Source organism: Pezoporus occidentalis, unplaced genomic scaffold (genome assembly GCF_034315485.1).
Source record: "Pezoporus occidentalis ecotype Australia unplaced genomic scaffold, CSIRO_AGI_Poc_V1 ctg182, whole genome shotgun sequence".
Classification (NCBI taxonomy): Eukaryota; Metazoa; Chordata; class Aves; order Psittaciformes; family Psittacidae; genus Pezoporus; species Pezoporus occidentalis.
In genome coordinates, this window is record NW_026913662.1 from 427,868 (window position 1) to 443,280 (window position 15,413).

The 15,413-nt window shown below is 39.7% G+C and overlaps 2 protein-coding genes across 7 annotated transcripts in view; one reads left to right on the forward strand and one right to left on the reverse strand.

Annotated features, from left to right (window-relative positions):
• Positions 1 to 942: 942 nt before the first annotated feature.
• Positions 943 to 14,197, reverse strand: DEPDC4 (DEP domain containing 4). Of its 3 annotated transcripts, none has more exons than XM_062615466.1 (9): positions 14,057 to 14,197; positions 12,714 to 13,140; positions 11,729 to 11,880; positions 11,037 to 11,223; positions 8,702 to 8,928; positions 5,794 to 5,936; positions 5,438 to 5,563; positions 3,948 to 4,026; positions 943 to 1,566 (listed from the first exon to the last, which is right to left on the reverse strand). In XM_062615466.1, the coding sequence occupies exons 1-9, from the start codon at positions 14,139 to 14,141 to the stop codon at positions 1,352 to 1,354; spliced, it is 1,641 nt and encodes a 546-aa protein (XP_062471450.1). In that variant the 5' UTR covers positions 14,142 to 14,197; the 3' UTR covers positions 943 to 1,351. The 3 variants fall into 3 exon arrangements, with proteins under 3 accessions (XP_062471450.1, XP_062471449.1, XP_062471451.1); XM_062615465.1 differs by having other exon boundaries at positions 11,729 to 11,883; XM_062615467.1 differs by lacking the exon at positions 5,438 to 5,563 and having other exon boundaries at positions 11,729 to 11,883.
• The window catches only part of SCYL2 (SCY1 like pseudokinase 2), a 33,525-nt gene continuing 32,300 nt past the window's right edge, over positions 14,189 to 15,413 (forward strand). For 3 of the 4 annotated variants that reach the window (XM_062615460.1, XM_062615462.1, XM_062615464.1), the window contains exon 1: positions 14,189 to 14,423. The gene's annotated coding sequence lies outside the window, so the exon portion shown is untranslated. Of the gene's footprint in view, positions 14,424 to 15,062; positions 15,085 to 15,413 lie in introns of those variants that run through there. The other variant, XM_062615461.1, reaches the window with a different exon arrangement.

The following is a 15,413-nucleotide window of genomic DNA, read 5'->3' on the forward strand; positions in this document are numbered from 1 at the left end:
TCTTGCTCTCCCCCTACTCCCGGAGGGATGGAGAATCGAAAAGAATGCAACTCCCATGGGTTGAGATAAGAACAGTTTAGTAACTAAGGTATAACACAGATCACTACTGCTACCACCAGTGATAATAATGATAAAGGAAATAACAAGGGAAGAGAATACAACACTTCAGCACCAGCCGACCGATAACTCACCCCCCCAGCTCAACCAAGCTCTGACCGATACCTCCTCCAACCCTGCAGTCTCCCAGCCCTTACGGGTAACTCCCAGTTACCTCCTGGGCATGACGTGCTGTGGTATGGAATACCTCTTTGGTCAGTTTGGGTCAGGTGTCCTGTCTCTGCTTCCTCCCAGCTTCCCCTCCTCCCTGGCAGAGCATGAGGCTCACAAAGTCCTTGACCAAAACAAAACATCATTGTTATCAGCTCTGCTCCCAGGCCGAAAGTCAAAACACAGCACTGCACCAGCTACCAAGAAGGAGGAAAATGACTGCTACTGCTGAACCCAGGACAGTAATTTAACCCCATAACATTATATTGCATGGTTAATGATTTTAATCAACATTTCCTTGTCAATGTACAGTTAACCATCAATGTGTAAACAGGCCAACGCGCTTTCTAGCTTTGCCCTATGAACCATTAACGTTATCAAAGTATTTATGACAAATAACTGGACACTATCAAAGTATCTTGATATTAAAATAAGCGGCTTAAGTACCCCAAGTGATCTAAACCAAGATTATTTCTCAGTTTTTTAAAAAATGTAGTTTTACATTTGCGTTTGTGTAACTGCCAAATAAGCGGCAGCTCAGTCTGCCAAAGTGAGGAAAGAGCAACAAGCTGTAATTACTGACTGCAACACACACAGCTCCTCTGCCTAATGAATCTTGCCTGCCACAAGCTCCTAACATTTTTTGGTGCACTTTGTACACTTTTACAACACTCATAAGAGTCATAATCTACAGTTTATTATTAGATTAAAATAGATTATGAACTGCAGATTGAAAAGAATAAAAAGTTTGATTATCAACCCAAGCATGACTCAGAATGCAGACGTGGCTCAGCTAGAAAGCTATAGGCTTAAGGACACGTGGAAAAAAGCACCAAAGTCTGAACTCATAGCAGCACAAGCAGTGTGCCATTATTACTAACTTTAAAATAATTAAGAACATTTTGCTTAAAAAGGATCCTTAGAATTAATGCTTTTTAGCAGCACAGTGATTTCAATAGTTGTAGTTTTCTGTAACTTAAGACACAATGAAGTAAGACAACAGTTTGTACCATTTTCATATGCATCCTCCCCTTTAAAATGAAAAAAAACCAAACAAACAAACCCCAAAAGGCTGTGTTGATATCTAGCCATTTGGAGCACAAAATTCACATTTAGTTTTACAACCACAATAGGCAAGAGAATGGTATTTCTTGAATTCTTTAACTAATTTCTTCTTCTGCTTCAAAGGAATAGTAGGGTCACTGTCCATCTCTTGAACCAATGCAAGAAGATACTGATTTGTTTGTTGGTTTTGATCTTCGTATTCTTTAGTTGTCACACGCTGACAGAAGGTGAAGCCTTTGTGAGAAATCACAGGTTCAGATTAAGTTTAATGGATTATGTAAGAGCCTGATTAAAAAATATGATCAGAAATGTAAGTATACTGATATTGTGGTTCAGATGCAATTATAATTTTCTACAATATGGAACATAGCCCTTCACTCAGCATGGATGAACATCTAAACATTAACTGCAAAACTAAAATTGAAAAGCAGTGTTATAAGTGGAATATCACAGGTGTTTCCATATTGCAAACAGGCCTGCAAGAAAAAAACTAATACTGGTTTTACAAATGGAAACCGTAATGAAGCGTGCTACACAACAAGAATGTCATCTTGTAATTGTCATGATCCAGCAATTCCCTAGGAATCAATCCAGATCCAGCAAGGTCCAGTACATAATGCAAGTGAATAAATACTTTGGAGGAACAGTTGTTTCTGAAATCAGGAACAGAATTCAGGAACTTCTAAGTGACCAGACAGCTCAGCATGGTTTGGGCACCAGAAGCAGAGGTGATGCAACAGGCAGCGGTTCAGGGTGAGGGCAAAGAACTACACTCTGAGAGATATGCAACTCAAGCACGACCTAGCTATAAAAAGGTTGTGGACCCATGCAGTAGAGTACTGCCCTGCAAGGACTAAAGCCCCGTCATTAGGCAGGTGAATTCTAGCCCAAGGAAAGACTGGCATTCAGCTACTCCAGACACTTTTTCCTCCTATAAGCGTTAGGGAGCAAGTTGGCTGAACAAGTACAATTGCCTAAAGGGGAAAAAACTCTTCCTTCTGTACACCACTGTCTTCTTGAGGCTTCACATCAAGAGTTGTAATAACCTGAGCTACCAGATTTTCACATAGACTTGTCCCTCCCTTCTTTTACACCAAGTCTATCAAACACCAAATGTGAAATACTTTACGTTTTAGTAAAGCCAGGTCAAGATTGCGCTTTCAAAAGAAAAAGCTTAACAACTTCTGGCAAAGATAATAATTCTTAAAACTTCAGGGTGGATTCTTTAATCCAACGGTTTCAAGTAGGTACTAGATTAAAGCCAACCTCATAGTTCCCTCTTTTTAGTATTTTATATTTCCAGCAGATCTAAGGATTACCCTCCTGCATTAGACTGACCCCCTTTCTTATCAGGGTCCCACAGCCTTCCCTCTTGCTCCCACCTGCACTTCAGAAGTTCACCAGCTGAGAATGCTCAGCAGCTCCCAGGAAAGATTTTCCTCCTGTCTCCTCCATGAGAAAAGGGAAAATGTCACCAGAATATGAGGCACACAGGAAAATAGGGAAGTGCCATGCTGGAGAGCTTACAGTCAAATCAAACTAGCTACTTCAACAAGTAGATAGAATCTATACACATTTATAGATTGAAACACCAAAACTTTGTAGGGAGAATACAGCATGGGGTTTGTACTTCACTTGTCTGTTCAATGGGCAGATGGAGATCACAAACTCCAAGAATTCTGCAGACAGGCAACTCCTTCCTCTGTTGCTCATCTCTGTGGGCTTCTTAATACTCAGAACACTGAACAGGAAGCAATTTTGGCATATTCAAAAACTCAACATGGACGGTAACAGATTCTGTACCCAAATTACTTCTCAGGCAGCTGCCATATTAAATACAGTATTCAACAGCACAGTAACTTGCAGTGTAATTCAGTTCCCTAATGGTTTTTCTTCAGTGTTTAAGTACATAATGCACTGGCAATACAGAAATCAAAAGGAAGACGGAGTCAGAGATAAATTCAATTATTTAAGCTAACCTTTTTAATCACAGTGCTGAAAGGTATTTTTGACAGCAAGGCCAGATGGAATGTTAGCTTGTAAAAGAAGTGAGCTGGAAAACACTAATCCCACATGCATGCCAAGTGTTGGATGCCTGCCTTTTAAGCTACACTACCCTTCCCCAAGTCTTACACTCTTGCACTTACACAGAAAAGGAAGAGTGTTCTTCAAAACACTAAACAACCCAGGTCTGTGCTCAAGACATCTATCAGAACCTCGAACTACCGAGGCTCTAAGAGAATTTTTAGGTCTTGTGTCAGAAATAAGAATGCTATTTCTAAATATAAAATCACATCAAATTCACAAACCAAATTATAAGCAAGTCACTTCAGGAAGCACATTTCATGCTGATCTTTCCAGAAGTAATTATTTTGTAAAAAGAATTTGTAATGTGTTCAAACTAGACAGTTAATGGAATTCTCGTTCTCTATATTCAGACATCAGTATTTTGCTTATAGCAGATAATTTAGTTATTTAGTGAATTAGCTGCTAATACTTTAATGCTTCATTTCTAATAAGGGAAAAGAACCTAGTCTATGCAGAATTATAGTCAACTGATGATAAACTCATTTTTGTAAAATGGGTTATATAAAAATGCATATCACTTCATCTACCTGAATTGGTATCTGGATCTTGTCCTTCTAGCAAACTCTCAAGTCTCCTACTGGTTAGCTCCAGAAGAGTTAAAGGAGTCTGAAAATAAAACCCAACAGAGAAAAAAAATTACAAAAGCAATTCTTCTATATTTTAAGAATGTAGAGCTTTCAGGTGATCAACGAAAAAGAACCCCAACTATTTAATTAGCTGCAGAACTCAATGCTTACATTTATTCAGGTACATGGTCAAAGTCTCTCACAGATTTGGACTAAACCACATAGTTTTACTAGAATACATGCTTATTTCTGGTATTTCTGACCAATTAAATATGAAGCAGGATATTCTAGACAGTGTTTTCCACTGAACTATGGCAAACAGTGTAGTGTAGACCTTAAACTTATTTCAGCTTATAAAATACACAATGCTCTCAACTGCCCTGTGAAAGAGCAAGGTACCACCCCTTCTGCTGTGAAGCAGTGGGCACTTCATTTGCCAGATCTGGCTCCATCTGCAGTCATGTCAGAACCCTCAACAGCAAACAAAACTCAAAGAAACAAACAAATTATTTTGGCTGTATAATAACAAATACAAAACTCACACTGACCACTTGATACTTGCAAACTAAACTGGAGCTAATTAAACAAATCTCCCATGTGTCTTTGGCTGAGGTCAGGAATGGAAATAAATGTGTAAGAATTAAAAAGAATATTTTATAGAAATCAGATCAATGTTTCTGGGAAACTTATTTGTAACTGGACAGTAAGTGCCTGCAGCATTTTACAGGTATATTATAACAGCTAATTATTCATCTAGTTCATCTCTATCTTGTTTATCTAATTGTTCATCTCTATCTAGTTTAATATTTTAATGAGGTGTTTCATAATTAAGCAAAACAGTAAAGAAGCATCATAACTTCTACACACTGGTTGAATTCAGAAGGTCAATATAGGATCTGGGAAGGTTGCCTCTTCTCACATGTGTGACAACAATGGAATGTAAAGGAGACTAAGATATGCTTGCATATATACAAAACTAATTATGTTAAAAAGACCATTTAATTTTGCGTTCAATTTAAAAGTTAAAATTTGAAAACTCCAAAGGAACTGTTAGAGTTGTCAAAGCTGTACAGGTACACCAGGACACCAGAGCATGCCACCTTAAACACCAGCCATGTATGTCAGCTGACTGCTAAAGGAGAAAGACACTATGAAACCTAAAAAAATCAGTAGGCCACCATCAGAAATATTGTACCAAAAGGCCTCTATAAAAATTTCTTAATACTTTAAATATTTTCTTAATAGAAAGTAAAGGGAGAAGATAATTTATATAAGAGATTATAAACTCTCAAAAAGCTGTCCTCCATGGCTTGAATACCTTCTCACCCTGCTTGACTGTACCATTAAACTGTAATGGGAATATTAAACCCTGCTCCTCAGACATGTCATCTCCAAAATGGCACTTCATGGTATTTAAACTGACAAAACTAATGAGGTGAGGAAAATGCTACCTTCAAGAGGTCAGTGTGGCTGTCCATCAGAAACTCAGTCAGCAGTTCTGCCTGTGGTTTTGACAATGTCTTACTTTGTAAGATGAACTTTGTGAAAGTCTTGATGATAACCAATCTGTTCTCAAACTAGAAAAAGAACCATTCAGATTTGGCATTAGGTTCACTTGCAGTGTGTTAGCAAAGACTAAGTATAACAGGATGCTATCAGTGGGAGGAACATTTTGATATTTGTTTTAAAACAAATCACATTGTAAGGCAATAAACAGAATACTTGTAACTCTTGGGGGGGAGGGGTTAAAAATTAGTTTTCCTATGGGAAAACATTACTTCCCACACTAAACATAACAAATACTTACTTGTTTCTGTAATTTGTAGCCATCAGATTCTGACGCAATGGCTATGAAAGTCAGGAGTCTATGTAGCTCTTCTCGGATATTTGGTGCTAATAATTTTAAATAAAGTTGTGATGCCTCTAGAGCTTGATCTGTTTTTCCTTTTTCTGCAGTGGAGTAAAACAGTGCATCCAGTGAAACTATTAATTTTCAGAGTCAAGAATACATATTTTAAATCCAATATTAATCCATTTTTTTGGAGGGGTTTCTCTCCAAACACAACAGGCTATCCCAGTGACTTCTAAAACCTTTAGACAACACTTAATAAAGCATTTAATCAATGTAAGCCTACAGCCTTTGTCCCACAGTTAGTCAGGGAATAGATGTGCTTAAACAATATATACAGGACATTACTATGTTTTGTGTACAACTTCAATCATCACTTCAGTGTTTGCACCTGTTTTTGTTTACATATCTTCATATTATATTCCAGGATCCATCTCCAAATAATTAGTGAGCGGAACAATTCTAACTTGCTCGTTGCTTTGAGGGTTTTGTTTGGGTTTTTTGTTTTGTTTTGGGATTTTTTTGGGGGTGGGAGGAGGAGGGGTTGCTGTTAGAGGTCGATTTGTTGGTCCACCCCAACCCTTCCCACCTTTTAAGCCATTAGGTTAGGAGTTTCTCAAGGAAATGTGGTAAGGTGGAAATAACTTCCAATAAAAACCCCCTTTAGATAATTCTAGTTATCTTCACTTTGAAAGTGAAGAAGTACTGAAAAGTCATGTACCTTTCTTAAGGCAAGAGCAAGATGAGGGCAGATACAGGAATAGAACATATGCATGATTTTCTGGTCTCTGTCCTGTTATTGGGGACAGAGGTTTTATGTTATAAGAAATAATCCAGGACTTTAAAGGGTGTCCAATGGGCATTTGAAACCATTTTTGTTTAAAAAGAACATCAAGAGTGAGTGAGCCTTTTATAAAAGAAGGGCAAACAAAAGAGCAGGAAGAAACTGCCAGAAGACATGATCGAGACAGGTAAAAAGTATAGATGTGAAGACAGGAAGTTAAATCACTTTGAGAAAAGCTCAAGAGTTTCCCTGGTCTGATAAAAGCTTCACTGAGTTGCTTTAAAAGAGCCTCTCGGTGTGGAAGTTCAGTAAGCCCAATGGACTCATTTAACCAACTGCATTCATCTTTAGCATAAGTATTCTAGATCTGTTTATTTTAAAGACAAGCACAACACACTTGCTTTCATAACAGATGATAGTATTATCAGCCATTTGAAATCAAACTGTTCAACAACTGAGGAAAATACAATTATAACCATATATACATTGATGACAAAATGAAGTGGCACTTTAGCTATCTGCAGCACTTCTCAAATTAATTTTGAAGTGTTTTATATATGCAGATGTTTATAGCTAGCTCAAACTCTCTCTTACACTAGTCAGAACAATGGTACTGCATCAAAGTAAGGTTAACTGCACTGGATTCTACTTGATAACTATTAGTAGAATCCAAGTTGTTAGGCACTGACAACCATAATATATTCCATAGCACTGAGATAGAAAAATGGTTGGAAAATAGTTAATCACAATCTCCTAACAGTGATCTAGTATGAACTAGACCACAGCTGAGGACCCCAGAAAACAAACTAATTAAACTATTAACTATTAAAACATAAAATCACTTCCTAATGGTAAAGTTATACTTACCACTTCATCAAAAAGAAATAAGGCATTAGAAACTGCTTGTGAGATAGTCCTACCCAAGTTGGAAACATGACAAAATTAAAGCAAAAGTAACAAAGCAGAATAGACCTGGACATTCACAGGTCATATAGTTTAGATCAAGCAGGTACTTAAAAAAGAAAAGACTTGCAGGCAATGAAAGCATTATTTATCAGAATTATGAAACTGTCTTTACCTTTGCTACAGATTTGGCTGGTTTGATTCTCTATGTATTCTATAAAATTGGTTTGTATCGGTTTTTCATTTAAAGTGCTTTTTAATTTAAAGCGCTTAAATTTAAGTAAACATTTAGCATAAGTTACTTCTGTTTTAAGTCAGTTATTTCAAACTGGTACCCTTTTCTTGAGGATGGGTTATGCAATTTTGCAATAGTTTCCTTTTCATGACTTCTAGTTTATTTTTCTGTTTAGCAAAATACTACTGATAAATATATTGCCTTTCATATTTTTGTGAAGTTTCGGCCACAGGATCTATCCCTCTGCTCCAACAGGCCAACTCTGCTCCTATGCTAGTAAACTGCCATAGTTCTCTAAAAACTGACACATTTAATAACACTCCATAAACCCTACAGAACTGAAGAAGTAACAGGGTTATTTAGAGTAGGATTAATCTTAAATTTATATTTAAATTAAACCTTTCTGTTTTACTTGTGAGCATATGTAGGGAGGATTGGGAGTAATGGTGAGGGAAATCACAGCCTGAATCATAATCTCAACAGCCCCTTTTATAATTTTAAATAATGCGTATTACTAAAAAAGTCTTAAGTACACAACTTACAAAACCTTATGCTGCTTAACAAGAAAAAAGTAAAATCATTTCTATGAAGTATTGTTATTAGTCAGAAGTAACACTAAGAGAAATTGTGACTAGTGGTAAGAAATGTTCACAATGAGAGCAGTTATATATTGAAACAAGTTACCCACAGAGGTTAATGAATCTCTATCCTTGCAGATTTTCAAAATTCAGCTGTACGTAAGCAACTCGCTCTAACCTCAAAATTTGTCCTTGCCTTGAGCAGAGGTTCTGATTAGCAACCTCAAGTGTTCCCTTCCAACCTAGAAATTAAAGTGCATCTGCAACAGCATTGCAAATGGTGTTATGATTTAATCAATTAATGCTTAGCAAGTTACATCCTTTATGTAGCTTTCACTTACATTTTTTGTTCCAGGTTGCTCTTACCTATAAGTTCTATAATTCCTGAATGAATATTGAGATCCTGAGTGTCAAGAAGGGAGTCTTTCTTTTGACTATAGTACTTTATTATAGTGTCAAAAAGAATCTTCTTGTATGTATTCAGACTGCAGGGCTTGTTAGTGCTTTGAGGTAACTGCTGACTAACCATCACTATAAATTGGTCTGGGAAATACTCCAAGCATTCAATTGCAGCATAGAGCCATTTGTCAAGCCTGTAGAAGGAAAAGTTAGTTTTAGTCCTTACTTTAAAATGCTCTGCCTATTCTTATTTAACCCTTTAAAGAAAATTAGATAGAAATAATCACAGAGGTATAGTCACATATTTGAACCACAGCATTAAACTTGGTGCTTATTAAGCAGTTTATGTAACTTATTTCGCCACAGTAGTTCAAGGACCTACTCAAAATAAGCAACTTCCATGGTTTTCTAATGCTACAGATGGTATGGCTGAGGTATGTCCAGATCAGAACAAGCTGCAATCATGCCAGACTGTCACTGACCCCAGGATACTTGCCTGATTCATCTAGTATTTTAAACCAAACACAACAGAAACCCATCAGGGATAACCAGGGTGGAAAACCAAGGGACTGAATATTTACAGAATAGAAAACAGAGAAAAAATAAAAATAGTTTAAACCTCAGAAGACTGTGGAAGCAGTTTATTACATGACATACTACAAAGGCATGAGTTTTCTTAAGCATTTTTTTACCTGTACAACTTAACTAGAGAGAGAAAACATAAGGAGAATCTAAAATTCAGGTAGATAACTACTTTTTCAAAGAGGAAGGTCAGAGGAAAGTCACTAGCTCAACCATTTTGTACAGAATAAATCTACAATTATAGAACTGTGGGGGGCATAGGGACAATTAATTTCACCTGGCTCTCTGGATATAAAATAATTTGAACTGAACCATAGCTTGTGAGAAGATGCAAATATTATTTAAGATCCACAGAATCTCATTTTTATTATGGAGAGAAGAAAAAAAAAATTGATCCTTCTGCTGTATAAGTAAATAAACAGGAACTTTTGTTCAAACTGCAGGGCCAAGGATTATATAAACACTTGGATGCATAAATGGGGTAATACAATAAAGTAGAAATGGGATCCTGAACTCCCTTTAGTTATGATCCCATGGGTTGTGCAATCACTGCAAGCAGGATTTGATTACAGTTTTTAAGTATCTGCAATGAGAGCAGGTATTTGATTATTTCAAGCTTAACAAGACACCATTTGAAAACTGAAGGCAGAAAGTTAGGCATAATCCTTCACCTTCATATTGGGGACAATTAATCCTACAACTACTTGTAATACTGGTGGCTGTTCTTCATACCTGGAATTTTCCATTGCTCAGACATGCTATCAGCTAAACCTAAATAATATGCTGCCTACAAAGATGCTACTCTACTCCCCAGTTAAGTAATTGTAGAATAATGAAGTAAGCATTTAATTTTCTTAACAATCACCCGATATATTATCAAAGACGTAATGTTATATACACTTAAAACAGAATAATACAGAATAAGAACCACATGAGATATTTTGAGAGACATAAGCCCACCAATCACCCCAAAATCAAGTACAACGTAAGTATAAAGCACAAAACCAGTGTTCATTAATGCATTCTTGGAGGAAAAACCCATGGAGTTAAGATGCTATCCAGCAATAAACCTAGTTTGGAACCAGAAGTTTCGTTAGCTTATATAAAACTATGTACATTTGTAAAAATATTAGTGTTTTCTCCCTAAAAAAAGAATACATTAAAACTATACAAAAAGTCTTTTTAGGTACACAGATTGACCTCAATCTCACAAATAGATCGTATTGATTTGTCAGAAATAAGCATTAGTAAGTCATACACAAATGCAGAGACATGCCTTAACATATTCATTAAAAGAACATGTTAAGATAGAGATCAGCCCAAGTGCAATCAACAGGAACACTACAAAAATAAAAGAACATTTAAGGAAAAGAGCTCTGAGACATGCATACTTTCCCCTTTGTATTCTTATTGTATAAGCATTCTTCAATGCTACAGCTTAGGTTCTCCTTTTCATGCTGTTGACAATGAATGCCTTATTGACATTTTAGTCTTTACAGCACCACCAGGAGGAACTGTGACAAACAAGAAGCCTCAGAATAAATCTTTTCAATTCACTTTTTGTGAATTTGATTACCACATCCGAAGTCAACAAAGGAAAGTTCATTAATGCCACCTCTGCCTACAAGCATAAAGTGTAACCATGTGTACTTAAAACAAATCTTTGAATAGTAAAATAAAGTATTTACTAAGAAATCCATTTTATAGATGTATAACTTACTCAGGCAACCTTAAGCTACTTGCAATCTCTCTGTCCAGGAAAGTATTTGAGATAATCAGATCTTCTTCTTTGCCAAAACAGTCTGGTTTTGTCTTCACTGAAGACACCAAGATATCTTCTAGGAATGGAATGTCAATTAACTGCAGCAGTCGTAGCAGGGTTTGCTGTTTCCAGACATCTTCTATTACTGTTACCATAAGCAAACAAACAAAACACCCTCGGAAGTAAGATCTTATGTAAAAGATTAACCTTTGCTTTTACTTGCTCAAGAATGTTTCAAGTGTTCAAGAAGGGAACAAAATAGGAATGCCAAGAAAGGAGCTTTAAAGGGAACATCTTTCTCCCCCATCATGTTAGAATTAGTAATAACCTACTCTACTTAGCAATACGTAGGAGACAAGTGAATAGCACAAGAATTCTACAATACATATGTACTTAAAACTTATTTCCTTCTGAAGTGATATTTGCATAAATACAATAGCACCATACTGCAAAACCTCAATCTTGTTTTGTTTCTATCAGTTTACTTACTACAAACATTTATCCATTTAGCACTCATTTAGCTATTTTGTCATTACCGACATGTTAAATTCAGGACTATGAGGGGCAGTGTTTAACAGAAATGAACTACTCATTCCAAGTAGATACAGCAAAGAATAAAAAAGTTTTAAAAAGAAAAATTCAATCCTCACCTCTTTTTGAAAGCAGATGAGTTGCTTCACTAACCATGATCTTTGGAGGTAAAGATGTATGAACATTTATTGATTTAAGAAGCTCCTCTACCCTCTTTTTATCAGCCACTTCTAATGCTAAGGGGCTTGAAACTGTTGTTTCACTCTTCCTTCTGCTTGGGGGAGGGAATAAATCAAAAGTATAACAACCATGATCAGGACACATTTATCTTTCTGTCACTACCTAAACTGCTGTCAAATCAGGACTTGTCGTGGTTTAAACCCAGTCAGGTAATTCGTTCGCTCATTTCCCCCCCTTTCTTGGCCTCCTCCTGCTCTCGGAGGGACGGATAGGAGAATTGAAAAGAATGCAACTCCCACAGGTTGAGATAAGAACAGTTTAGTAACTAAGGTATAACACAGATCACTACTGCTACCACCAATGATAACAGTGATAAAGGAAATAACAAAAGTCATCTAACAACCATGATCAGGACACATCCTGGGCATATCTTACCTCTGTCACTACCTAAACTGCTGTCACAAAGTCCTTGGCCAAACCAAAACATTGCTATCAGGGTGTCATTGTATCTGGGGTCTATCCTGCTGCTAGAAAAACAATCATCCACATCTGCCTTGTGCAAAGGTCAAGGATATTGGTTCCAAATGCTGTTTATTAGTTCCATTTCTTTTACCAGCTTCCAGCAAGTAGCTCAGTCATGACAACTCTCAGATTTCAGCACAACTGACTGCAAACCAAAATGATTCCTAGGCTTATGCTACTGTGCCAGACTCTATCTTCTAAATAACAAAGTGCAGATCAAAACAATGTAACACTACCAACAAATATCAGGTAGCATCCATGATTTAGGCATGCCATTTCTCAAAACTGGCATGAATTTCTCGAAAGCCTCCAACCCCTAGGTTAGGCAGACAAAACTTCATCTACAGTTAACCCATACCAAGTAAAAAAAAAATAAAATGAAAATAGTTCAGAGTAACTCACTTGGAACATCTTTTCATCTTCTGTTTACAGATTTGCTCAGGAGACAAGCTCTCATTGTCTTTATTCTTTCTCGGAAGAAGAGGAGTAAGACTACTATTTACAAATTTATAGAGACTAGTGTTTGTGTCTTCAAACTCTGTTTCTTTCTCATTCTTGAATAAGTAAAGCTTTGCTCCAACCGGCTCAAACACCTTGTGATCCATCAACGCTTGGCATACACGGACTCCCTTCAACCGAGAAATATCATTGCAGCTTAGGTACATGCTTTGCATAAGATGACTCAGTACCACATCAACGGCATTGGAGCCAGTGAAACAGTTTTTGTATGTTCTCAGATGTTGCCTACGTCTTTTGATTTCTACCTGACTATGAAGAGCATGAATAATACTATTCCACAGCTGAGTTGCTTGAAAAGGACCATCACGATCTGCAAAATAAGTATACGAAATTTTTACAGATGTTTATAGAGCTTTACTTTAACAGTAAAATAAACTTTTTTACTCTGTGAGATTATTTGTATACGTATGTTGAAAAATTCTTCAGAAATCAGCTTAATTTTCAAAGAAAGAGAAATAGGTCATGAATCAGTCCTTGTTGTAAGCTGACTCACTCACACAAGGGTAGAGTCAACAGAAAATAACAAAAAGACAGTAAAAACAGGCGAGGAAGGGGATTTTTTCTTGTTACCTCACTTGTGGCATGTATATACACATACGCATTAACTCATTACAGAAGCACAGAACGGCTGAGGCGTGCAGAGACCTCTGGGTTCCATCTGGTCTAACCTCCCCTGATCAAGCAGGGCACTCGGAGCTGGTCACCCAGGACCATGTCAAGAGAAGTTTTGAGTATCTCCAAAGGTAAGGCATTGATGAGAACCCCCCTGAGCCTTCTCACCTCCAGACTAAGCCGCCCCAGCTCTCCGAACCTCCCCTCGGGGAGATGCTCCTCCAGCCCGCAGTTTCTCTTCCATACATCCCTCCCAGCTTGGCACACGACAAACCAAGATTTGCAATGTATTGTATTTAATAAACCTCTCTGCCCCCAACCTTTCGCTCCGACGGTCAGCCACACCCCTAGCAGCGGCGTTCCCGCCCACCACGACTCGTCGGAATACAGCTTCCTCTGACCGCTACACCTGCGCCTTCTCCTCGGGCCAATGGCCCCTCCCACGGCACCCGCAGCCCGAGGCCCCAGTCCAACGGGCGAACACGCACAGGACCCTCAGAGCCCGGCCCGCCCCGTTCCGCTCCCCCGGAGCCGCCGCCAGCCCCGCGCACGCTGCAGAAGCAGCAGCCGCAGCAGCCGCAGCACCAGGGGGGCGGCCGTAAGTCTTCCCCCACCTCGCCGCCGGCCGCTCCCCCGCCGCGCCTCCAACTCGCTCTGACTGCGGAGCCTCCTGAACCGCGGAGTCAAATAAACCGCCATAACATCGGCTAGTACCGCCCGCGGAAGCCGGGCGAGTGCATCACTTCCCACACTTCTCCACCTCCTCTGGCCACCGCCCCAGCACCGCCCCTTCGGGGCGGAAGTGAGCGTGCTCCGGCCGCCCACCTCCCCGGCGCTGTGGCTGTCGCTATGGAGTAGCTGGAGCGGGACGGGGCCGAGCAGGGATCGGAGCGAGACACGGAGCCGGCGTGACAGGCGGCGCGTCGGGGCCACAGGGCGACAGACAGCCGGGCGCTGAGCGGCAGCTTCCCGCGGGCTTAGGTAAGTGGCCTGGCCCCCGCGCCTCGGGGCAGGAGAGGCTTCTTGTGGCCTAGTGGTGGTGTGCGAGGCGGGCAGGGCCCACAGGGGCGCGGGGCGGCGGCCTCGCGTCCCGGGGGCGCGGCGCAGGGTGGTGGAGGGGAAGGGGCCGCTCAGGAGGCGCGATCGTTGCGTGAGCGGGGCCTGAAGGGGACTGTTGAGGCGCCCGAGCCGGTGGATCACCTGCACACAGACACCGCTCACCGCCGTCTGCCTCTGGCTGCCGCCTGCCTCAGGCAGGATCCATTTGGCTGCCCCGCGGATCTGCGAGGATAGCCACCGGCCCTTTGGCAGCAGGGAGGACGGGAGCTCCTGCGCGCCGCTGGCGGTGGGGTCTCGGAGAAGCGGCGAGAGTCTGGTCTCGCTGAAAATAACAGTAAATACTTTGTCTAGAGACTCTCCTAGAGTCCAGGGGTTTGTGCAGCGTTTAGGTTAGGTTCCACCTGTCAGCAAGCGCCAGGCAGATCTCCCTGCGTGGATCTCATTTCTGGTGGTGTTTCAGTTGCATCTCAGTACCAAAATTATAAGAAAAATTGTGAAGGTGGTTTACGGTGAGGGCAGCTACACCGTGCACAGTGCATCATTGCATTTGATCCTTCAGTTGTTCTTATAACAAGTGGAAGAGGTTGGTTGTGCCTGAAAAAATATGTTCGTTTGGGGGTTTTGCGTGTTTTTTGTTTGTTTTCTGTCATTGAGACTCAGTTGTTCTGTCACCTATTTCTTCTGTGAATTCATCATTGTTTGGGTCAGTTGGATGGAATGGAAGTTTAGGTTGGGTGGCATGAAGTACTCATGCACCTGCCTGCTGTCTTGGTTCACAAAGGGGAATCCCAGCTTGTGATATGTCAAAATGCTGGTAGAGTGCTTGATGCACTGCCCTACAGTGTGCACCTGTATCCATGCATCAGGTGAAGCTATGAATTAGTTATGGATTATTAGGATATATTAATAGTT

What these genes read in the sequence shown, in the direction of transcription:
- DEPDC4 (XM_062615465.1), bottom strand. Translation starts at nt 14,141, where the DNA reads ATGGCGGTTTATTTGACTCCGCGGTTCAGGAGGCTCCGCAGTCAGAGC. An exon ending in GCTACAAATTACAGAAACAA is followed by an intron (nt 5,564 to 5,793) that starts GTAAGTATTTGT and finishes TTCTTTTTCTAG; the next exon opens with TTTGAGAACAGATTGGTTAT. An exon ending in GCCACACTGACCTCTTGAAG is followed by an intron (nt 4,027 to 5,437) that starts GTAGCATTTTCC and finishes TTTTATTTTCAG; the next exon opens with ACTCCTTTAACTCTTCTGGA.